The following is a 25,806-nucleotide window of genomic DNA, read 5'->3' on the forward strand; positions in this document are numbered from 1 at the left end:
AGGGAGAGCCGCGGAGCGGAGCGAGTCGGGAGGGGCGGGGCTCGGAGAGAAGGAGGCGGTGATAAGGAGAGGGGGCGGGGCCAGAGAGCCGAGGGGCGGGGCGCACGCCGGGAGCCCGAGTGGGGTGGGCGCGCGAAGATGGCTGCGGCCGACGAGGAGCCGAAGCCCAAAAAGCTGAAGGTAGAGGCGCGCCGAGCGCTGAGGTGAGCGCTACTCGACGTCGGGTGGAGGGTGACGGCGCCTGCCGCTAACCAGGGCCCACGTGGGGTTGCGCGGCTCCGGCGGCGAATGGCGCTCCGGCTGCCGGCGTGGGGCCAACGCGCAGGACGGGCTGCTCGGCGAGCTGCCCGCGAGGCTGTGACCTTCTCGCCCGGCGCCGGCCCGCTTTGGCCGAGTAGCCGCCTGCTCCGGGAGGGCTTCGGCTGCCCTTGGCCAATCAGAGAGCCGGCCTGTGGGAGCCTCGCCGGCAGTGGGCAGGCTGAGGGCGCCACGTGGGAGCTGGTGCGACCCTGGCGGACCGGACCGGTCCGGAGCCGCGTCCGCCGCGGCCACCTCCTGTTCCCTGGGGGGTTACGACGAGGGGGCCCAGCCACTGCCCTCCCTTGGGCCAAAGACAGAATTCCCGGGGATTTTTCGTAAAGTGTCGCGGAAGGGCGCCTTGACCTTCCTTTTTTTGTACCTGCTCTGAAAGTGGACACCTTTGAAGACCACCTCTGCAGGGACCCAGATACCCCGCCTCCGAGGCTTTGCAGGGGTGGTATTTGGCTGAATACATAGGGAATGTTGACTTTTCTTGTTTTCTTTGCACTTTTTGGCAACAGTGCTGCTGCCCCCAACACCTGCCTCAGTGTGATTGATGTGGCAGTTTATTTGCAAAAGATAGTTTGCTAAAATGTTCCCTCCTAATAAGTACAAAGTGCAACATGCACAATCCTGGATGATTTTGAAATATTTGTTGGAAGGCATTGACTTTTCTATCTAGAAATAGACATAAATTGATTTAAAACTGTTGGGACCTTCCTTGATAGTACAAAATAAGTCTCATTGCCGCCCCCCCCCCCCCAACATCATCCACCTTCACCTCCTGAAATAATGAAGCATTGTGAAAAGAAAAGGTCAGTTAGGGACTTGGTAGTGTTTGCAAGCTATTTTGAATGGATGGTGATCAAATCCCTGGGAGTGCCTTTAATGTATTCCTACTATCCTCAAAGTGTTAGTGTGTGCCTACCTTATGAAAAGAAAATAAACTTGTTTTTCTTCTGACAACTCAGGATGTTATATTTTTAAGCTTTCAAACCATAGAATAAATAAAGCAGAGGCCTTTTGAATCAGACTTACCTGGGTTCAAGGCATGTACTTTCCCTACTTTGCCCATTATTGGGCTATTTCTTTAAAAGGTATGTCCTTCATACAATTTCCTCTACCAAATTGAGAGACAGATGCAACTTTTCCCTACTACGCACTAAACATAGGGCCCTTCGATTTTTCCTTATGCTAATTCATTTTCAGAGCACTTTCCTGTTTCACAGATGAGGAAATTGAGGTACAAATGAAACAGTTAAGGAAGTGAAATATCAACCCAGAGCATCTGGGTGCAAGTCCATTGGTTGAAGGTGGATACTATAATTATCTTCATTTTACCAAGGAGGAAACAGTCATAGAGACATTAAATTGATCAAGGTCACCTATCTAGTAAGTGAAGGGGTTGGGATTTAATCCAGGTAGTCTGATTCCAGGTCTGTGCTCTTAATTATCATGCTATACTTAACTAACCAATTATCCAAAAATCCTTGTGAACTGTTAAGTCAATTTTTGTTTCTCTACTTTTGCTTTTTTTTTTAGTGTACATAACTTTTTCTGTTATTGCAATATATAGGCATATCATACTTCTTAAATATATAGACTCTATTGTATATGTCTTTAGTGTTTATTTAAAACTTGTGAAAGTCCTGGGGTACCTGGCTGGTTCAGTCATTAAAGCATGTGACTTTTGATCTCATGGTCATGAGTTCAAACTCCATGTTGGGCAAGGAATTTACTTAACAAACAAAAACATGTTAAAATCTTTTTTTTTTTTAATTTTTTAAACTTTTTTTTTTTTTAAGATTTTATTTGTTTATTCATAGAAACACACACAGAGAGAGAGGCAGAGACACAGGCAGAGGGAGAAGCGGGCTCCATGCAGGGGCCCCGATGTGGGACTCCATCCTGGGACTCCAGGATCACACCTTGGGCTGCAGGCGGCGCTAAACTGCTGTGCCACCGGGGCTGCCCCAATTTTTTTTTTTTTAAGTCTTTAGGCTAAAACTCATTTTATATAATATCTACTTAGTACCACTTGTAGACATGAAGTTAAAATATTAGACACTTGAGTACTTGAATAAATCTCTTAATTTTGTGTGAAGACCTTTTGGGATTAGCTATTCCTACTTTTATTATATTTGGGTTTAAGGTTGCAGTGTGATAATGTACCAAGTGGTTGGATTGCATGCATTATCTGTGACTGGCTTGACAGTTAAGGGGCTAGCTACCAGTTTTGGTTGACTTTTTTTTTTTTTTTTAAAGATTTTATTTATTCATGAGAGACGCAGAGAGAGAGAGAGAGACAGACAGACAGAGACAGAAGCCATGCAGGGAACCCGACACGGGACTCTATCCCTGATCTCCAGGATCATACCCTAGGCTCGCTAAACTGCTGAGCCACTGGGGCTGCCCGTTTTGGTTGACTTTTAAGGGGAAGGGCTTATAAAGCCTAAGCAAAGTTTAATGTGTAGAATGAATCAGTGGGGAAAAACGTATGAGACATGTTTGTAGATGTCAGAGAAAGGACTTAGGACTTCGAGAATTTCAGTTAGCTCTAGGGTAGTAGTTCTCAACCAGGTGAAAATTTGCCTCCAGGGGACACTTTGCAATGTCTGGAGACATTTTTGGTAGGGGAGCACTACTGGCACCTAGTAAGTAGACTTCAAGGATGCTGCTTAACATCCTACAATGCACACGAAACTCCCTACAACAAAGAATTATCTAGCCAAAATTAACAGTAGTGTTGAGATAGAAAAAAACTGCTCTAAGGGAGAGCATCTGACAAGTCTAGCTTCCCTTTTTCAAATATCCATTATTTTTCTGTTGAATTGCTTTTCAGGTTGTAGCAGTTACTAAAGTTGTGAAGAAATAAGCAGGCTCTAACATATTTTCATGTTGGGTTGGGGAATAGAAGGGGTATTAATTGAATGCCAGACATTATTCTAGGTGCCTTATGTATATTAATCTCATTTAATCTTTCCAGCAACCCCATGAGGTAGATAACAATCCTCATGTTACAGATGAGGTATTGGAGCTGAAAGAAGTTGAGAAGCATTTTCAGGAACTGATCCCTAGATAGATATGTTCCATGATGAATACCTACATTTAGGACCGCTCATTTTCTTTTCTCTCTTGGAAATTTCATACCAGTTCATTTCTTTGGCAGTCTCCTTTAAGAGGATCTTGTTCCTTCGAAAGCTTATTGAACATATGCCAAGTCTGTTTTTTCCAGTCTTTAAATGGCTGCTATTTTAGGTAGGTATAATGCTAAAAATTAAGTGCTAATATGTTGAGAGGTAAGACGTAGGTACCTCCTTCTGGGAAATGAATAAGGTTTGGGAAAATGATACCTGAGCGTTCTAAAGATGACAAGGAGTTAACCAGGTATGAAGTAGGGTGTCTGGCTTTATAGGAAAGCTTGTTTGGAGGTAGATCAGAGAGAGCTGCCTCTGTCGGGGAATTACAGAAGTTTGGTCTGACTGAAGCAGAAAGTAGAGGGCATCCAGGCTTTGTACTGGACATTTATTTACAGGATCACGTGTGTGATTACTATGTCCTTAAGTTCTAAGAACCTCATTTTAACTATCTGCTGAATATCTCCTGAGTGTCTTGCTGATCCTTCAAAGTCATATATATCAAACTAAGTCCATCTGTTGTCCTGAATCTGCACCTTCTTCCATGGCTCCTGCGTCTGTTAATGGCACTACTAACTTCTCTTTCTCCAAAATTTGGAATCTAGGTATTTGCTTCATTTTCCATTCACATATAGTTATCAAAGTTGGTCTTTTCTTCTTCAGAAATGTCTCATAAATGCCTTTCCTTTTCCATTCTGGCAGCCACAATTCAGGCGTAGACTATATCTTGCTTAGGTTTTGTTGGCTTCCTAACTAGTCTCTCCACCTCCAATGTCAAGTTCTTCCTAATCTTCAAGCATAGCTCTACTTGTTCATCATAGCAAATATTTGTAAGCTCTGAAGTTGATGTTAAGAAGGGTTGAATCCTAAGGCCCACATTATAACTCTATATGACATTAGCAATTAAAGATTGTTTCACGTCACGACTTTTAGTAATGTTAAAAAGAAAAGAAACTGCAGTTTCCCAGTCAGCAAATACTAAGCTTTTCTCAAATTATTGCTTCCAAACCATTTCACTTTCCTGGATTCCTTTTCTTTCCCTGTGTCCTCCCTCACTAAGGACTCTATGTTTTAAAATTGTATAGGAAACAGGATAAAAAGTCTGTAAGTATCTGAGGTGACTGAGTAACAGTTTTAGTAACCACTTTTTCTAAAACACATTTTTTTTTTCTTTCAGAAAATTCTCTGGAAGATTATTTTTACAAACTGAGTACACTGTTCCAGGAGTGGTCTGTTGTAAGGATAAAATGAGGAAAATATATGCAGACTGGAAAGGTGCAAAGATGATCATGTGTCCTTAATGTGTTACACAGTGCCTGGTCCTTAGGACCTATTCAGTTAATGCTTGTTGACTGAATTAGTAGCCCAGCATAGAGTGGGAGTGATAACCTTCACTTTTCTAGACCTTTTATGTTTAATAATGCAGCCTAAAATTGAAGTTGGCAGATCTTTTTTGAATGATACCACATGCTGTTCACTTATATTCAGAAATGCAATCTTTTAAGCTTAAGGCTTTGGACTATCAAGGAAAATGGAAAACAAAAGTCTCCTGAGGGGAATTGTAATATCTGCACTATCATGTGTTATCTAAAAGAGCACCAAGCTTGGAGGTCATGTGATCTGGAAGTGGGGTGGCCTATCTCAAACCACCAGAAAAAAGGAAGGGAAAGTTTTGAGCCTGAAAGTAAGCATAACCATCAGGAGATAAATTCACTCAAAATCTAATGGAATTAGTCAGCAATTTAAAAATGACTTTAAGTATTTCAGAGACTCTTAAAAAGGTAAAGTAGTAGCCATTAAAAAACATGTTATGAATAAAAAATTAATAAATATGAAATAAATAGCTAGGTCAAAGAATAAATCGTTATTGAAATTAGGACAAAAAATAGGTTGATAAAACTTTATGCTAAACATATTTGAAGGGAAAATTAGTGAATTGGAAGATAGTACCAAATAATTCATCCAGATGTAGCACAGAGAAATAAATAGGAATTGAGAGATAGGAATATACCTTAACATCTGAGTGTTCCAAAGAGAGGAACTATTGTGAATGGTGGAGAGGATATATTAGAAGAGATGATGGCTGAGAATTTTTCCAGACTTTTAAGTTCACTGTTCTCAGGTTGAAAGGGCATTCCACTTTGAGGGGGGCACTTGATGGGATGAGCACTGGGTGATATCCTATATGTTGGCAAATTGAACTCCAAAAAAATAAATAAATAAATAAATAAATTAAAAAAAAGGGTATTCCAGGTACATAGTAACATAAAAGCAAAAATCCACACTAAAATTATAGAGATTTTGATCCTAATTAATATGTTTAGAAAGAATCTGAAAATTTAGTTACTTCTACATGGAAAGATTGTAGTTATTTTTGTTTTCTTTATTTTTCTTTTTTTGTATTTTCCAGCTTTTCTGCACTGCACATGTATATTAGGACTCTGGATTTTAAGCTGGAGAAACTTGATGTGCACTAATTATGTATCCTGGGCGAGTGCTGAGTGGCTAAATATCACCATTATGGAATGGAACTCTGGGATACTAAGTAGACCTGGAACTTTATAAAATAAGTAGTACTATGATTTTATTATAGGTTGTAATCTTTTCATCTATATTTCTGAAATTCCAAAAGCTCTGAAAACTGGAAGTTTTTTAAAAAGGTTGAGATGAGTTAATTTGACAAAATGTGATATGAGACTCTCTGTAGAGTTTATCTGCCTTACACAAATGTGTATGCTTTGTTGTAGAAATGTTAGTCTGTTTGTTAATGGCATTCTGCATGAAACTCTGGGTGGTTTACCAAACATATAGTACATACAGTGCATTGTCTTCCTGAAAGCTCTAATATTTGGAGTCTCATAAAATTCTGGCCCTAAAAATATATCTTGCCCACGGAAGTCAGCAAAAGGACGGTGGACTTCTATTAAAATTTTTAATTGCTTTTAGAAGTTTTTAGAAACATTCTTATCAGTCAGTTGCTGCATTTTCCCATTCTACACATCTATGATTTTAAATAGATGTTTTTATTTCAAAGATCTCTTTTGTCTAGCCCTACCATAAAACTGGTACTGGATATGTCATCAAGTTATTAGGCTTTTCTTCCTCTCTAATACTGACTGACTAAAGATTTTTCTTCAGCTTCTGGATCTCAAGATTTGAAAGGCTTATTTTACTGAAGTTTAATATACTACTTGGAGAAGATATTTTTGAATATTATTCAAAGGATATTTAAAGTTGTTGCCCTCACTTACATATTTTATTTTTGATGTTTTTGCTTGTACTTGTTTGTACTTGTGGCCTTGTATGATTTGTCTTCATCTAAAAAGCAGTGTAATTAGCTTTCAGCATAAGAACATCTGAACATGTGAGTTTCCATTTGCATTTCGGCTTTCATTGTACGCATGCTGATTTCAATATCTTTTCTCGAATAAGACAGTATGTACAGGAATTTTCCTTTAAGAAATTTTTACCTTCTCAAGTCCCATCAGTTTGGTTACTGTAACAACAGGATCTCACTATTTAGCCACATTTAGTTACTAGTAAATCCTGCAGTTATTTTGCTGTTACCTGTAATTGCAGGATATTTTGCTGTTACCTGTAATTGCAGGATTATAGATAGGAAGGTAACCTATGTGATCATTGATCACTGATCACTCACAAAATCAGGAATGATTAGAAATGATATTGAAGTGATTATTTGGCATTCTAGAGACTGAGGCTGGACTTTAGTGCATCCTTAGTAGAACCATTTCTAAGTCTCTAAGGGACTCAATTTAACTAACATAACTGGTAACCGCAGCCAGATAAGACTCATTCTAGGAGTGCATCCCCTGCCTCCATTGTTCTCGGGTATATTGGATTTATTTCTCATATAGGCCATCTTTTTTTTTTTTTTTTTAAAGACTTTATTTATTTATTCATGAGAGACACAGTGAGAGAGAGAGAGAGGCAGAGACACAGGCAGAGGGAGAAGCAGGCTCCCTGCGGGGAGCCCAATGCGAGACTCTATCCCAAAACCCTCTGGATCACAACCTGAGCCAAAGGCAGACGCTCAACCGCTGAGCCGCCCAGGCGCCCTAGGACATCTTAATATAACAAGAAAGATGGCATTTCTCTGCCCAAAGTCCAAATCTCCTGAGCCCAGTGGAAGAGATTTTCCATGTTCGTGTATCAGTTTTGAAAATACTGCCTGGGTTACATACCCACCATTGAGCCAGTTACTGTATCAGAGGTGGGGATTTTGGGCAGCCTGGGATATATTCTTACTCCTCCTCCTGTGTGTGTTGTGTGTGCCCATGTGGATGTGGGTGTGTGTGTGAGCATGGTGTTTGTATATATGGGGTAGTAGATAGAGTTCAGAGGGACACGCTTAATCAGTAACTCTACTAGGGCCTTGTAGAGTGAGAGAGGTGCTGTCATTCCTTAAGCATGAGAAAAATCCATAGCATAGAAAAATCCATTTCTATAGCATGTGTAGAAAATATCTGTGAAAACAAACAATCACCCTACTGATAATCTCATTCCTCAAGGTCCGGCCAAAAAAATTCTCCTGATCATCCACTTGGGAACACCTCCTCTGGCTGTTTATACTTTGCATTACTGCTTTGTATACTGTGCATGTTTTGCCTCATTTACTGCTGCTTGAAATCAGGAAGCTAGTTGAATAACTCTTAGTGCCTCATAATTAATTACTTCATTGCAGTATAATAGGCTCTAAACTTTTTTTGAATAAATGAATTCTTAAGTAACTCTTTAAAGATGTTTTATGATTATGTTTGTAGTACTCAGTGTTGCAAAATGGGTTCATGTTATTACCTGAGAACACTTCATGGACCTTTCATTTTTTTTGTGTACAAAATAAATCCAATGCCACAGGACAGTAGAGGGAAGAGATGTACTCCTACTTGCATTTCTGTTCTTTCTGGTGACTGTAGTGAATTTTGACTATAATAATTTCTTGCATTTGTCCATGGGGAAAATTCCTTCAGAAGTAAAAAGAATACTTCTACACAAACAGTAACACTTTATTAAGGCCCTAAGGTCACTGTTTTGTTTACTTTCTCTCTCTCTCTCTCTCTCTCTTTTTTTTTTTTTTTAAAGATTTTATTTGTTTATTCATGACAGAGAGAGACAGGGGCAGAGACAAGGGTAGAGGGAGAAGCAGATTCTCCACAAGAAGCCTGATGTGGGACTCCATCCAGGACCCTGAGATCACTCCCTGACCTGAAGGCAGACACTCAACCACTGAGCCATCCAGGCATCCCTTACTTTCTTTTTTAAATATAAAATTACTTATTTGGTGGAGGAATAAATTTTCTGAAAGAATTAACAAAGAAGATCTGAGTCACCTATCAGAATGATTAATGTTTTTCCTTTGGGTTAGCAAGTACCTTAATTAGTGAGACTATTTGCAATGTAATCAGAACTCTAAAAAACATAGAGGGTTAACAATACTATTCTTAGTTTTGTAGCATACTGTGTAAGCGAATGTACTCTGTAACCAATGGATAATACCACAAAATGGTCTTTTAAAGAAATTTGTCTCTGTTGACTCATCCAGGAGGGGTCACTTGAAAACAAAATATAGCAAAAGAATTAAATTCAGATGTCTTAGGTTTTCTCAAATTCCTTTGAGCTTAATAAAGCAAAATGTTTTACTCTGAGTTCTAGAGATGGTCTGAAAAACCATGTAAATTTTTGAGTAAACAAGTTGAAATACAAGAAAATTATTTCCTTTAAAAATAAACAGTTCAAATATGATGTCTTTGAAGTTAACCACATTAGAAATTTGAATGTTTTTTGTTTTATAGGCGTGACTAAGGGAAGTCTTAGATTCCTCCTAAAAATAGAATTTTTCAGAAATTGTTTCTCCTAAACAGACGAGACCTTAGTTATAATTTTTATTTTTTTTATTTTTTTTTTATTTATTTATTTATTTTTTTTGTCTTAGTTATAATTTTTAGTTCTTAGTTTTGTTGAAGATTAAAGCTGTTATGCTGTAGAAGTGATGCAGGCTTCTACCCTCAGTTATGTCTTTGTTCTCACACACTCAAAATTAATGACTATATTGCATTTTAGCATGGGATAGCACGTTGATTCACATGAAAGTATACTGACAAATTTCTACTTTGTCTTGTTAATTTTACTTAGCATTTTCTTACCCAAATGTATGCATCTGGGTAGTGTACATTTAAAATATTAAAACAAAACATAGTTACACTATTTAATTCAGTAAGTAGTACTCAATGTTTAGTATTAAAAATAGTATTTTAGTAAGAAAAAAGGAAAAGATTTGTCTTTCTAGGGTGTGGGTGGGGAATATAGGTTCTTCTCTACATGGTAGGTTTGACTTCATTGGGTCTTCCCTATGTTTGAACATTTAAGGATACTCTGTAGAGAAATATATAAACTTCAAGATTTATACTCACAGATCCTTAGAATTGGGAAAGATACTAAATTTTCGTGGCTCAGCCTACTACATTAAGCAGGAATCCCTTCTTTAGCACTCCTCTTCCCCTTGTTGTGTACCATTCCTCACCTAGATTCAGCACAAATAGGGGAAGAAGAGTACATTTTCCACTAATGGAAACACATACACACCTGACCTTTGACTTATATGAAACTTAAATAGACTATATTCCTGAGAAGACTTGCTAATATCCTGTATGTAGATATCAAGTCCAATTCAGAGCTCTTTAAATGATCTGTTAACCAAGATGTTGGATCTTTACACTCATAAAACAGGTCTGTACTTGTAAGCAGGCGCTTCTAGCTTTTCCCTTTGAGAAGCTATTCCCTTTGAGAAGTGTTTCCAAAGACCTCTGGTGGGAGTGAGGGTAGGAACAGGGGTGGGAGGTGATGACAGTGCAAATTCCTTGGTAGGGTGGGCCTTCCTAAAGCTGAGGTTTCCCGCAAATTATGGAGTTGGGGTGTGAAAAGAACAGGTCTCAGCCAAGATGTGCCACTGAAATACTAATATACAATTTCATGTGATTTTTAGGAACCCCCCTTTTTTTTTTTTTTTTAAAGATTTTATTTATTCATGAGAGACAGAGAGAGAGAGAGAGAGAGAGAGAGAGGCAGAGACACAGGCAGAGGGAGAAGCAGGCTCTATGCAGGGAGCTTGACGTGATACTTGATCTCGGATCTCCAGGATCAGGCTCTGGGCGGAAGGGGGGCTAAACCGCTGAGCCACTCCTGGGCTGCCCTTTAGGAACCCTTTGAACATGTTTTAGAATCTATATTAGTGCCTGATGAAGTATTTAAAATCAGCCTATTATGTTGTGCAGTTGAGAGAATTGAAGCCCAGAGAGGTTAACTGATATCTACTCAGGTAACACAGCTAGTTACTTAAAGCTATGAAGTATTTGAGTTGAGATTTGATCTCAAGTCATAAAACTTCCCATTGAATTTACCTTTTGGAACAAGAAATGAAGTATCTGTTTTCTTTCAAGTTTTTGGATTGTTTTGAGATAAGAATAACATGGTAAAAATTTTATCAGGTGCTTTCCTTAACATTTTCTTACCGATCCTTTAACCTTTAGCTGAGGAAATAGAGGAGACTCTAAGAAATGAGCTCTCAATTCACACTCAGGACCTAGGACTCATATTTCCTGCTGTTCACATTACACTTATAAAGCTGTAAATTGAGCACTTATCAAAGTGAATTCTGTGTGTGCTAGATAAGCACACTTTTTAAATAAATTCTGTGGCACTGTGTTTAGTAACTTTGTTTAGATTTTTGTCTTTCAAGTTCTCTCATTGACACATGTAGCCCTTCCCCCCTCCCCCCACTCCTCAACAATACTGTATTCCATTGTGGGATATACTTAATGGTATGCTTTGCAAATGGATTAACCCCTTGAACTTGAATTTGGGGCAGATTTCTAATTAAAAAACCTTGAGCAAACCAATTTTGCTTATGTTTAAGAGTTAAAATGTTCCAGTTAACAGAACAATTTCTAATATGTTTTAAATTACTTTGGAGATTTTGCACTTTCCTCTGATACTAATAATTTCAATCTTGTCTTTAGCATTATTAATTATAATACTGTGAAATAACTGTTATATTGAAAGTTTAATATGCCCAAGATTACACAGTGAGTGGCAGAGATAGGATTCAAACTTGAATCTTATTAAAGATTTTTCATAATTAGCTATAATATTCAGATATTATATAACCAACAGGAATCAATGGTGATTTGTATGATTAATATTTTTAATCATTAAGCACACCCTTTGCTTCAAAAAGTATTCCTATATTATACATGAAACAAGTACTAGTAATCCTCTAGAAAGCTATTAATGTTTTTAATACTATTAGTAATTTGAAATCCTATGAAAATGTTGTACCAGATCTGAGATGGCGCTGATGAGAAGGTCTCTGGTGTGTACGTGTTTCCATTAGTGGAACTCCTTTTCTTTTTTTTTTTTTTTTGGAACTCCTTTTCAATAAAAATGACCAGTCATGATTAGCCTTGGACCTCATACAAATAATAATAAAGGCTATTATTAAATAGCCTTAAAAAGGCTTTTAAAAGAAGTGAAACATTCAGTTAGTCTACTTTTAAGAATAGGACTACTACATTTCATTAAATTAAAATGTTATTTAAAAACTTCAGTTTCATAATGCTTCATTATCATAGGAAAAAGGAAATAGGGGAAGAGCAAGAGAGATGTGTGAACAGGAAGGGGGAGGTAAAGGGAAGTGATAAAAAAAGAAAAAGTCTCAATTCCATTTAGTTATTTTTGATTTCTGTGTAACCTCCAACCTCAGACACTTCATCTCTTTAGCTTTTCATTCAGTTCTGAGCTGTGAATGAGAATTCAGGAGAAGCTTCTTGTTATGAACTGGGTGCTGTTAAGGTTTTTGTCTAGCTTTGTGTATGCACCTGTGAAGTAATATAAACTGAAATGCTTTTCAAACTAAATCATGACTCAATTTGGTTGTAGCACAACTGGTATTTTATAAAAGGAAAATAGAATAGAAAATATCAGTGCATTGAATATGGTAAGCATTAGTATTGCTTTGTGAAACATTGTTCAATTAGCTGTAAGTATAGCATACTAGGTTGCAATAAAAAAAAAGTATTTTTCACAGCGAGTTTGGTTTTCTATCCCAAAATGTAGTGGCTTAAAATAACCACTGTATTAGAGTTCATTATTTTGTGGGTCAGGAATTCAGACATGGTTTGGCTGGTTGATTCTTCTCTGTGTGGTACTGACTAGGATCACTTGGAGGTATTTAGCTGACAATAGGTCTGGTCTGGAGTGTTCAGATTGCCCTTACTTGCCTGATGTTTTGTTGAGGATGGCTGGAAAGCGGGGCTCAACCCTGCTTCTCTTCCCCTCCATATAGTTTGTGAACCTCTCCATGTAGTTTCTTCAACCTCTTTGTTGGGCTTCTTACCTGGCAGTTCAGGTAACAAGACAGGAACTGGCAGTCCTTTTAAGGCTAGCCTGGAATCTGTTACAGCATCATTTCATGTACTGTACCCTGTTGGGTAAAGGAGTCCTAGGCTAGCCCAAATTCAGGGGGAGGGGACATAGATTCCTGTTTCCAAGAAATTGAGTCCATTTTTAATCTGCTACAGTTATGATAAAATAATTTTGAAGAACATGACTGAATTATATTTCCAAGCTTTTAATTCTGTTATTGCTTCTTAAAAGATGATTACTTTTGATAGTCTCCCCCTCCCCATTGGAAAGTATGTCTGTTTTTGGTTTTAAAGTTCAGAATTTAATGTGTATATTATTTTTCCATGAAATACTGAGTATTTTTGGTTTTTGAAGAAATGATTTAAGGTTCAAAAATATATATGAAGTCTGAAGTTTGCTGTCTCTACCTAAAAAGTCTATTTGACACGCAAAAGGAGCTGCCTTCTTACAATGCATGAAGATTACATTTGGATTTAATAGCTTCCTTCATATACAGGCCGTCTGAGGCTGTTATGTTTGTGTTGAAAACAGAAAGTGACATATCTCCTTCTGTTCCCCACCCCTATCTCACCATCCTTTAGTAAAGAAAACAAAAATGTTGAATAAAAGAAAATGTTAGAAAATCATTCCATTACTGTAAAACAACCAAATAGAAATGATTACTTTTTAGGACATTTTTCAGATAAAATGCATATTCAATTTGAGACCACATTTATTTTTACTCTTATAAAGAAAATGGTAGGGACTGGGAGTTAGAAAAAGGAGATACTTATGGCCTATATAAGTAAATTTGTTTTGGAACCTATTGTGAACATTTGTGATTTCAACTTCTGAGTCTTGAGAGGTCTTGATAAGGAAGGCCTCAGTAAGGCTTAAATTAGATTCACATAGCTGAATGGCTAGGATGGGGAATTTGCTTAGCTTGATAGTAAGCTTAGCCACTTGATACTCATTGTGTACCCCTAAATTCTTGCAGAGTGGTTAAAGAATGATTTTGTTAAAAATCACTCTTGTGATTTTGACAAATGAAATTGTGGTTGAAATTTTGAAAGATAAAAAGAGATCTAAGAAACAATTCATTTTTTTTTTTTTGGAGATTTTATTTTTTTATCCATGAGAAACACAGAGAGAGGCAGAGACATAGGCAGAGGGAGAAGCAGGGTTTCTGCGGGGAGCCCTATGCAGGGCTGGATCATAGGACCCTGGCATCACAACCTGAGCCAAAGGCAGACGCTTAACCACTGAGTCACCTAGGTGCCCTATTTTTCTTATTTTAAAGAGGAGGAATTAGTCCTAGCAATATTCTTCCTTGTAATTAGTTACCACAATATGCCCCCCACTGTTGACTCCAATATGGTTACTCTTTTGGGGTGTTGTTCAATAAAACTGCATATTCAAATCTGAACATTTATTTTTAGTCTACCAATAGGAAATAGTAGGCACCACAGAGTAAGAAAGACTAGAAGGAAAATCTGTTTTAGAAGTTTCTATCTCCAATTCTGACCTCTCCCAAAGCTCCAGTCTTCTGAGCTTCTCTTTTGCCTTCTCCATTTATCTCAGTAAACAGCACCATTTATCCAGTGTAGTCCACATTTACCCAATATATTCCAAAGTCTAGGAGTTCTTGATTCCTTCCTTTTCCTTAGTCTGTCATATTTAGTTCACCAGCAAGTTCTGTTATTCTGTCTCCAAAATGTCCTTCTTCTGTGTCTAGCAGTATTATTTGTCATCTCTATTACTGTAGTACACTTCTAATTTGGTCTTTCTCCTTTCATGCTCCTATAGTCCATTCTTTCCACAATAACCTAAAGTGATCTTTGAAAACAAAATTAGATCATGTTATTTGTCTGTTTAAAATGTTAAAACGGTGTTAAAATTAACAGTGGCTTCTTGTCATGCTTATTATAACAAAATCAAAACTTTGTAGGCTTATAAAAGGGAACATGATCTTCCTCGTTCTCTGACTACAAATATTTCTTCTCTCCCTTGCCTTTTTTTCACACTGGTCTTCTAGATCATTTTAATGCTATCAGTAATGGCTTTCCTCCACCTGGCTTTTCCTTGTCATTCAGTTCTCTCCTGCTGGAAGCTTTCCCTGACTATCTAAAGGAGCCTTTCTCTCCATTGATCTGCTGGTTTTAATTTTCTGCATAGCACATATGATCATTTGATGTTCTTACTGTTGGATTATTCATCCCTATCTCCTCACTAGAATGTAAAGGCATTTCATGTGCCTTTAGTTCAGCTTGATTGTAGCTGAATCTCTAGTGTCTGGAGCAGTTGAATAGCTGTTTAATAAATATTTGTTGAGTTAATGAGTGAATAATTGCTAAAAGCTTGTTTTTAAGTACTGTAGATCAGATCTGTAGTGAAATAAAAATAAGAAAGATCTATTCTGTAGAAACTATGTAAGATTTCAACAAGACTTTGGGAAGAGCTGTTCTTTATTTTGTGATGTCCATATATATATTTAAAGATTTTATTTATTTGAGAGAGAGAGACTGAGAGTGAGTGGGAAGAGGAACAGAGAGAAAGGGACAAACAGACTCCACGCTGTGTGGAGCCCGAATGAAGCTTGATCTCATGACTCTGAGATCATGACCTAAGCCAAAATCAAGAGTCAGACACTTAACTGACTGAGCCACCAGGTGTCCCTCCTTCATATATTTTTATGTTAAAATGCCCTTTCTTTAATGAAATGGTGGTGATACTCAATTGTATAATTTAAAACTGTGTTCTTGGCAGTATAAATAATTGGGTAGCACTGTTATCCAAAGCACTGGGAGTTTTCTTTGAGCTTCAGAGATTTGTAGTTCCCTGGAAATAAAGCAGCACTGTGTAGGTGTTCCTGGGAGGGAGTTTTGCTAAGAATTCTTACTAAATAAAATTCAGTCAATCAAACATTATTATATTCTTCAAATTTTCCTTGGAGGGGATCCCTGGGTGGCACAGCGGTTTGGCGCCTGCCTTTGGCCCAGGGCGCGATCCTGGAGACCTGGGATCGAATCCCACGTCCGGCTCCCAGAGCATGGGGCCTGCTTCTCCCTCTGCCTGTGTCTCTGTCTCTCTCTCTCTCTCTCTCTCTCTCTCTGTGTGACTATCATAAATAAATAAAAATTAAAAAAAAATTTTCCTTGGAAATAAATGATCAGATTCCATTTAAAGATTATATTGCTTGAATATGTAATGTTTAAGTAAAATGTGACACAAGAATCTACAGCTAATAATTAAAAGAAAATAAAAATAGCCGACCTTTTATATATAATGTCTTTGAGGAAAAGAGTTAATACACTTAGCAGTGTTTCTTGGAATAGTCTTGTCTGTAATGAAAGCTAACTAAAATTGCGTTAAAACTGATCAGCTCTTTAAAAAAACAACGCTAGTTGTATTGAGACACAAGTGAGCTTTTTTCTTTCCTTGGCCAATAAAAACGGAAATTTCAGGACTTGAGATGTCACCTATAACAAACTTCTTTGTGTTTCAGGTAAGAAAACTGATGGCCAAAGGTTATAATGTTCTTTATAAGGTCCAAGATTAAATAAAATTCCCATCTCTCTTTTCCTAGGCTTGAACCTTACACTGAGGCACACTACTTATTTTTAGGGAAACAAGTCTGAAGAAATTTTTTTTTTTTTGAAGTAGGATATAGATTGTTTTGGAAGTATTATTTTATTAGCATTTTAATTTATAGGAAACGGGGAGATGTATTTTTAACTAATATGCAGGGAAGGCATTCCACATTCAGTATTGTGACAGCTGCCCTCATAAGGGCTATGCAGAGCTCTAAAAGTGGTATTTATGCTTTTAATTTTTGTCAGTTAAGATTTAAAATTAACCAAGAAAATCATAAAGACATTTTTGTTGTTTCTGTTTAAGCAGTCTTTATACGTGAAAAGATGAGACATGTATAAAAGTAAGCCCAGTTTCTCTAAAAATAAGTATAGCTTTGATGGGTTGTGATTTAAAAAATACAGTTTTAAAAACAGAAGGAATAAGTTTTGTATTTTTAAACTATTTCAGAAAGATAATTAAAATTTAATAATTATGAAAATTTTACATTAATAAAACCACTTATAGTAGAAAGTTTATAAGCTGATGAAAAAAAGTAAAAATTATATACTTCCACTTTTCTGAGAAACCCATAATGCTTTATTGGTATATTTTTTTCCAATCTTTTTTCTTTGCATAATGGTATGAATTTTTTTTAACACGATCAAGATCATACTCTACATTCTTTTGTTTATTTTGTTTCATTTAACATGAGTATTTTCCTACATCCTTAAAAAGTCTATAAAAACATTTTGTAATAGCTCCATAACATTCTTCTGCAATTTATTTAACCATTACCCTATTTTTGGCTATTTAGAATATCAGATATTTTCTATTATTAATGCTAAAATGAATAACTGGGAGTACAAATCCTTGTTCGCATTGTTCTATTTTATTTATGATAGTTGCCTAAAAAAAGGAATTGGTGGCACTTACTGCCAAAAAGTTTTCTAGAAATGTATTAATTTATACTCTGCTAACTATGTATGAAAAAGCTGATTTTATAGCATCCTTTGAAGAGAACTGTGCTATCACTTTGGGCCTTGAAGCATTTGTTGAAAATATGTAGTAGGGTGGGTCTATGTATTTATTTATGCTATCTGGAGGCACTCAGCTGTTTGTGGTTAGTTATCTATTTGCTTTTAAAGTGGCTATTTACACTGTTAAATAAAATAGAATAGTATCTATCCAAGAGCAAGCTATTTGGACCCACTTATCTTGATGCAACTATTTATTTATTGGTGCAACTATTTAAGCTGTACGGAAGTTAATGAAGGATCCAAATTTTAGTTGGCTGATTTTTTTCCCTAAAGTGAAAAGAATACAGTTGAAAAAAGTTACTTGAAAAGTTGATCACAAAAGCTTTTAGGTAAGAGCACCTGGGTAGCTCAGAGGTTGAGAATCTGCCTTGGCTCAGGTCGTGATCCCGGAGTCCTGGGATCAAGTCCCTCATTGGGTTCCCTGGAGGGAGCTGGCTTCTCCCTCTGCCTATGTCTCTGCTTTTCTGTTTCTCTCATGAATAAGTAAATACAATCTTAAAAAAAAAAAAAAAGTAATAGTTACTCGGTAGCTATTTGTGTGTGTATTTGCATGTGTGTGAGAGAGAGAGAGAAAATGAGAGAAAAAGGGAGGGAGGGAGAGATGGGAAAGACTGGGTGGAAGAGAGGATAGGGAATGAGAAGAAAAAGAGTGAAAGGCCTGAGAGAGAAAGAATAAAGAGAATTTCTGTTTTTGCCTGGAAAACCATGTCTTTACTTTTGTCCCTACCTTTTTGACTCTGAAAGAACAATCATACATGAGCCCTGTTTGCTGAAATAACATTTTTATGTCTATACCTGCTGAAATGGGACTGGTACCTAAAATACATTTTAAAAGAATAAACTTTTTGAAAGTTGTGTTGACTGATTATAAGTAAAAAATATTTAACATTTTGATTGTTAGATGAAGAGGATGTGATATAGTTTTATTCTGATTAAAGATTTGAATATTGCAGTCTCTAATCTTTCCTTAATGAATTCAGTGTATTTGTTAAAAATAAAATTTCAAGTCTAGCTGTTTTGGCACCAAAATTAATTTAAAAATTAATTTAAAAAACTTTTATTGTTAAAAATCAAAAGTGGGAATCACTAAGTATTTTAGGCATGAGGAAGAGTGCATTTTATATTTCATAGAGCCAAGTTCATGTTAACTTTCATATCATGTTTCGCAGAGATGGAATTTTTACCAGTGTGATTATAACGAAGTAGTACTCACACCACGTGCCAAGGGCTCCAGTAGACACTTTACTAGAATTAAGTTTTAGTTTTCACAATGCCCTGAAAAGCATGTAATGGGTAAACTGAGGGACAGATAGGTTAAGAACCTGTAATATATAAGCCAAGGTCCTGCAGTTGGTAGGGAGGCAAGAGGGTTTCCAAACATTGTCTTGCTGCCTTTATAGCCTTTCTACTCTCCTTTACAACCTTGACACTTAACATGGTCCGTTGACGAAGCAATTGATGAGGTCTGGGTACATAAAGAACTGGCAAAATCTTGGCCACAGAGACTTAGTGAGTTTAAACCCTTATTTTAACGAGATCCCTCAAATCATATGTATGTATAATAAAGCAGCACCACAATACCTCCTATATTAAAAGTACATTGAGATTTTGAAATCCTTTCTAAGGATTATTCCTGATTTGATTTTAGTTCATGTGGACTACCAAAATTTTCCACAAGAGGAGGAGGGAAACTATTAAATTGTTAGTGTCTCCTCCACTTCAAGTTGGTCCTCTGCTGCTTTGATTCAGATCCTCTAATCCAGAGGAACAGCTGATTTGTTCTGCTTGTGGACATTTAGTCAAAGTCTCACTCAGCCAAGCATAGTTATGTTTTTAACAGTCTTTAGTCATGGACTAAACACACCAGATTTATAGTTCATGGGTTCATTCTAGATAGTCATTTACCGATTTGAAGAGAACAATGCTAAAGAAAAAAGTATTTTTGAATAAAACTGGAAGTCTTTAAATTTTGATGTTTAGATGGTTAGCAAGGAGCCCCAGATCTGTATAAACTGATCTCCCTAATCGCCTTTTGTGAATAGAATTATTCTGTCAGAAGGGCAATGATAGGCAAGAAAAGAAGGAAGTCTAACTTGGACAGTAGAACAGCAGTGTCTAGTAGAAACATAATGCAAGATGCATATGTTTTAAGTTTTCTAGTAGCCACTTTAAAGTAAAAAGAAACAGTTTAAATTTATCTTAATATATTTTATTTAACCCAGTGTAGTAAGATATTGTTACAACATGTAGTCAGTAATACATTTTTTTTGTACTAAGTCTTGAAAAACTTGGCATTTTATATTTAGTGTCTCACTTTGGGTGCTAAATTTTCACATAAATAGTGAGATACAGTCCAATGAAAAAAATTGTGTTTGATGGAAAATATTTTACGTTGTTTTGGTTTTAAAATTTAATTAAAATGAAATAAAATTTAAAAATCAGTTTTTCTGGTCACATTAGGCATATTTCAGTATCATATGCTGGATTATGTTTCTATATATAACTGATTTCAGACCTGTGTAATTGATCACACCACCCCATAGGGTCAGTTAGTGAACATCACTGGAGACTACAGTGTGTTAATATAAATATTACTTTACAGAGAATAAGGAGGGAATAAAGAAAGCTATTTAGGTCCTGAAGCCTACAGTGATTTTGCTCCCTCTGATCTTTACCGCAGTTGAAATTTACCTGTCTCCTTATTGGTTCAGAATCCGTTTCTTAACTCTTTGGACCCACTAAATTGTAAGGTTAGGGCCAGGAGTTAGGGTCCTTTCATTTCCGCCCCCCCCCCCCGCCCCGCCTCTGTGGCATTAGATGCTTGCTTCAGAGCTTTGCATACTTTTCAGAAAAGTGTGGTAATTTGACAATTAAGCGTGGCGAGCAGTATCATTTAAGTGGGCTAATTGGCTCAGAGGCTTTGAAACTTTGTGTACCTGCAGCACCTGGGCCTCACCTTTTCTAGATTCTGAGGCACAAAGCTTACAGTGGGCCCTGGACACTTCCGCGTTAAATAAGCCGTTCTGTTTCTGAAGTCCAAGAACGCTGGGGGACCACCGGACACAGCAACTGATTCTGAGAGGCTGCGAGTTCGAATTCAACACATGCTGCTGTTGCCACGCGTTCGGTTTCCGCCGGGCCGAGGTCCCCCCAGGAGGTGGCCGCTTTTCTTTTGCAGATGGGTTTTCCAGGCTGTTCAGTCCCATCCGCGAGGGCTGCCCGACAGCGTCCGCGCCCCAAGCCCGGTTCAAGCGACCTGAGCGCAGAGGTAGACCGTGGCCATGTGACTGACAAACCGGTTGCCAGTCGGGGCGGCCATTTTTGAGGCGGGCACCCAACCTCATGCCCCACCAGCCGGGGATGGGGGGAACCTTGTTACCAAGACCCAAGATGGCCACCGCGCCCGCTAGCCACCCGGCGAGCCGGCGAGCCAGGGAGCCGACCCGAGACACGCGGGCGGCTCGGCCCGGCGGGCGGCGCCCGGGGCTCCTCTCGGGCCGCCGGCCGTGGGCGGAGCGCCCGCCCCCTCGCGGCGCGGCCAATCAGCGCTTGGGGCCGGCTCGGCGGGGGCCGCGGGCGTGCGGGGTGTGTGAGGACGCGCTCCCGGTCGCCGAGCGCCCGAGCCGAGGAGCAGTTGCCGTGGTACCTGCTGCCGCCGCCGCCCGTGCGGACGCCGAGCCTGAGGCGAGCGCTGGAGCGAGGGGCAGGAAAGTGGAGCCATGACGTCCATCAGGTAACGAGAGGGCGGCAGCCTGCGGTGCTCGCCTGCTGGGCGGTAGCCTCCCGCCTGCTGAGAACTGCCGCCGCCTCCCTGGAGCGGTCTGCAGCCCCCGGTGGACGGGTCCCCTCACCTGGGAGGTTCTCGCTGCACTTTCCATTTGGTCATTTCTGCTCTCAGAAGTTTTTGGGTCTCGGGCACATGGCGGAGCCCTGTTAACTAGCCGCACCGCTGAGGTGACCCCCGCCCGGATTCCAGGATTTGAAGCTTGCTTGCGTGTGTAGTGGATTTCTCATGGGGAAAAAAACGCAGCACCTTTAACCCCTCAGGGGTGACCCAGCGCCTGAGGAAGTGTGACGTGGACCGTGTGTGGCCATGCTTGCATGTCATGCCCTCTGACAACTTCGTTGGTGGCCATGAGCAGACCAGCATATTTGGCCCTTCCCTGAAGCAGATTGATCGTCCCTAAGTTGCGAAATTGTGTGTCCCTCAAAGGTTAGCTTGTGGCTGGAATCCGTACTCTGGTTCCCCAAGGTGCCATCTGTCTACCTACTTTTATCTGAGAGTCACGAGTGGAATGACTTCGGTGAGGCGGTAGGTGTAGACTGAGAGCAGTGAACGGGGAGGAGACTTGCCCCCAGTAGCTCTTCCAAAGTTGTGAAGATTTTTTTTTTTTTTTTTTTTGTTAATGATGGCAGCTTAATGGGTCGCTCCACTTTCTCGGCAGGTAGCTAGACTGAATGTTTATGCTAATGCGACTATTTATAAAAAGAGATAAATTGCTTTATTTACCCAGAGTTCTGAGCCGCCTCTTTTAAAGTAGACCTTGGCATTCATTGTCCCAGAGAGGGGGAGGCTCCAGCACAAACTGTGAAGAGAATAAAATAATTTTTGGTCTGTGAGCTTCCAGCCGTCTTAGCCTTGGTGATTTAACGGTTTCTCATTGGTAATTTTGACTATATAATATTTAAGAGATGACTTGGGAACCTAATCCTCAGGTAAGACAAGATGCGACTGTGCTGATCTCAGATACACTTTCTTTCTTAAATTGTGTAATATCCGGACACAGACAACGAGTACTTACCTCATTATGCCGGAGGAGAAATCCAGGTACTAGAACTCGGAGACCCACCTGGAAAGGTTTCACAGTAAGTTATATTGGGACCTAAGAGTCTAGCTTTTATGCTAACAGTGTTTTAAGACGAATTAACATTATGCTGTCAAACCAAGTAAATCTCCCCTCACCCCACTCCCATTTCCATTCCCATCCTTGCAGCCTGCTGCTAATTAGGAGTGTGAGTCAAATACTTTCTGTGTTCAGAACCCGTTCTTATGTGGACTCATATAAGAACTAATTGACCATTGTCTTCCTGGTTGCTCTTCAGTGGAGAAACACAAATCTAAAGCTTCTACTCCTTGGCATGTGACAACAGGATGGGTGTTTTAATGTTGGGGGTCTAATGGCTGTTGTGTTCAAGACTGAATAAGGTTTCATATCAGCCTTATTTGACTTAATGGAAGGATCATAATTGCTAATAGTTAAATTTTATGGTTTCTTCAGATTTAGTTTGCAATTTACATAGTCTTGAACTATAGTGATGACCCCCACAATTAAAAAAAATTTTTTTTTTAAAGATTTTATTTATTCATGAGAGACACAGAGATAGAGAGGCAGAGACATAGGCAGAGGGAGAAGCAGGCTCCTTGCAGGGAGCCTGATGTGGGACTCCATCCCGGGACTCCAGGATCACACCCTGAGCAGAAGGCGGACACTCAACCGCTGAGCCGCCCAGGCGTCCCAAATATGTTTTTTTTTTTTTTTTTTTAAAGATTTTTTATTTATTCATTTGACAGAGAGGGAGAGTACAAGCAGGGGGAGAGGCAGGGGGAGAGGGAGACTCCCCATTCATCTGGGAGCCCAATTTGGGGCTCTGTCCCAGGACTTGGAGATCATGACCTGAGCCAAAGATATACGCTTAACCATCAGAGCCACACATGTGCCCCTTAAATATGTTATATAAACCAGATACCACATTTACACCTGAGGAAACAGACCAAGAGAAGTTGGGTGCCTGGTTTGAAATCATTTAGTAGCAGTTAGGAATTGAATCCAGACATCCATGATGTAGTACACTGCATGATACTTTTATAGGAACAATATGCTACTTAAATTTCCTGAAAAAGCTGTTTCTATGAACAAAATTTGTCAAGTGTTGTGAGAAACAATTATAGCAACTTTTTTGCTTTACTCTAGTCCTCTAAGGAGCTTGATAACTTAGAACTTAGGTTGATGAGTAGACAGGGAGACTACTGAAGTTGAGGCAGCTCTGCAAGAGTTGGTTGTCCTACAGATACCAGCCATTTTCCACTGAGGACTGCATTCAGTGCAATTGTGTCAACTTTAGTTTTCACCAACATGGTATTGTTAGGCTTGCTTCCATTTTGTGCCTAGTCTAATAGTGGCCCAAAAGATAGGTATTATTGATTGACTTTTTCTGGTGAGGAGAGTGATCAAGATAAAAAATTATCCAAATCTGACTTTATGGCCAATGGTGCTTTTTACACCACTTGAAATATTTGTTCCTGGGCAGCCCGGGTGGCTCAGCGGTTTAGCACCACCTTTAGGTCAGGGCCTGATCCTGGAGACGCGGGATCGAGTCCCACATTGGGCTCACTGCGTGGAGCCTGCTTCTCCCTCTGCCTGTGTCTCTGCCTCTCCCTCTCTGTGTGTGTCTCATAAATAAGACCTTTAAAAAAAACATTCATTCCTAAATATTGTAATATGTAACTCTTTGCAATGACAGAATGTAAGATTGGAAGCCAATGAGGACCATGGTCAGTATACCTGGGTTCTGAGAGTCTTTTTCTTTTTTTTTGAGTTAACCATTTTCCTTTTCTTCTCTGGATATTTGTTTAATGAAATACTCAGTGATGATGATACTAATATGTATCTTACAATGTTGTGAGGTAGGTATGAAAGTGCTTTTAAATTTTAGGGCATTTTATAAGTTTTATAAAAATTCTGTCATTAAAGCAATTTGAATCTCATAGAGAATAGTGTTACCTGAAAAAAATTAAATTTTTTTTATTTTTTAAAGATTTTATTTATTTATTCATAGAGAGAGAGAGAGAGAGGCAGAGACACAGGCAGAGGGAGAAGCAGGCATCATACAGAGAGCCTGACGTGGGACTCGATCCAGGGTCTCCAGGATCACGCGCTGGGCTGCAGGCGGCGCTAAACCCCTGCGCCACTGGGGCTGCCCAAGTTTAAATTTTAAAGTAGGAAGCAAACTCCCTTACGTTTCAAGAAACTGAGGCTAGGAGATACTGTTATTTGTTTAAGCTCAACCAAACAGTTGCAGATCTTGAACTAGAATCCCGATCTCTAGATACCTGGTTCAGTGCCCTTTACAGTGTAGCATTCATCTATTCGAAATTCATAAATAATGATTTAAATCAAAAGTATTTTTTTAAACTTAAGATCTTTGAATGAATTTGGCTGTAGATACTGTCTCTTCAACTTGCTGTTTATATTCTACTCTGCTGCATCATTACTGTTGAAGAGTCTGAATCACAGCCTCTAAAACCAATAATCCTTTTGAAGAATAACTTTTGTCTTTTCTTATATATCAGATTCCAGTTGACCTTAATTTGGGAAATGATAGAACATGTTTGATAAATTGATACTTTTGACATTTTTTAATTGACCAAATAGGAAAGTTGATGCTTGAGTTAAATTCAGGAGACATTGGGAAAATGTGCAGTGTCATGACTAGTTCAATGAGAATCTTAGAGGGCATTTTTCCCTTTTCCTGTCTCTATACTGGACCTTGAGGCTCAAAGTGAAGGGTATGTCCTAGTTAGGCAGTGGTAGAGCTTAAGATAGAACTTAGGTCTTTTGGCTCCTACTTTATGTGCTTTCATTGAGCAACACTGTTTCAAAATACTGCTATGAATATTGCCTTGTTTTCTTAACATCACCGTCTAGTCTGATTTTGAACACTGCTTTAGAGCTTGATTTTGTGCCAGAGAAGACTAGGAAAAAGATAGGGAGACAGGGAGAGTGTTTGCTATAGAGCTAAGGAACCCTATTCTTTAGCCTGCCTAGACAGGTCAGATTTGGTCTATTCTGGGACTTGACATGATTGTACCCTACATGATGATTCTGGAACTACTTTTGTGGGTTAGGCCTACATTGGAAAATTTATGTGGGCTGTGGGTTGGGTCTTAGGGTATTTTTCACCTAATACTCAAGACTTTTGAGATGTATCCAATAAGATCTGCCAAGCCACTCAGATGGCGAACATTCATACGGAGACTAAAATGTGGCTAAGATTGAAACTGCCTTGCTTTGTTGAGTTGGTTTCTTTGGAGCCTTTAAATAGAATTTTCAGACTCCTTGCAGGATCTGTGTCTTTTATAAGAATTGTAAATTTCAGATTACTATGCAAACTTTTTTATGCTATAGGACTTCTTAGGTAGATGAGCTTTTATTTATTTTTTTAAAGATTTTCTTTATTTATTTGAGAGAGAGGGAGACAAAGCCTGCTGTGAGAGAGCTCAAGCAGGGTGGAGGGGCAGAGGGAGAGGGAGAAGCAGGCTCCTCGTTGAGCATGGAGCCCAA

At 38.8% G+C, this 25,806-nt stretch overlaps 1 protein-coding gene across 20 annotated transcripts in view; it reads left to right on the top strand.

Moving 5' to 3' along the window:
- The first annotated feature begins 82 nt into the window (after nucleotides 1-82).
- Nucleotides 83-25,806, top strand: part of ADK (adenosine kinase) — a 506,565-nt gene continuing 480,841 nt past the window's right edge. For 6 of the 20 annotated variants that reach the window (XM_072823662.1, XM_072823664.1, XM_072823665.1 and 3 more), the window contains exon 1: nucleotides 86-203. In XM_072823662.1, coding sequence (XP_072679763.1) covers nucleotides 139-203 — 65 coding nt within the window. In that variant the 5' untranslated portion in view covers nucleotides 86-138. Of the gene's footprint in view, nucleotides 204-21,005; nucleotides 21,198-25,806 lie in introns of those variants that run through there. The other 14 variants (XM_072823663.1, XM_072823670.1, XM_072823666.1 and 11 more) reach the window with 5 other exon arrangements.

Source organism: Canis lupus, chromosome 4 (genome assembly GCF_048164855.1).
Source record: "Canis lupus baileyi chromosome 4, mCanLup2.hap1, whole genome shotgun sequence".
Taxonomy (NCBI): Eukaryota; Metazoa; Chordata; class Mammalia; order Carnivora; family Canidae; genus Canis; species Canis lupus.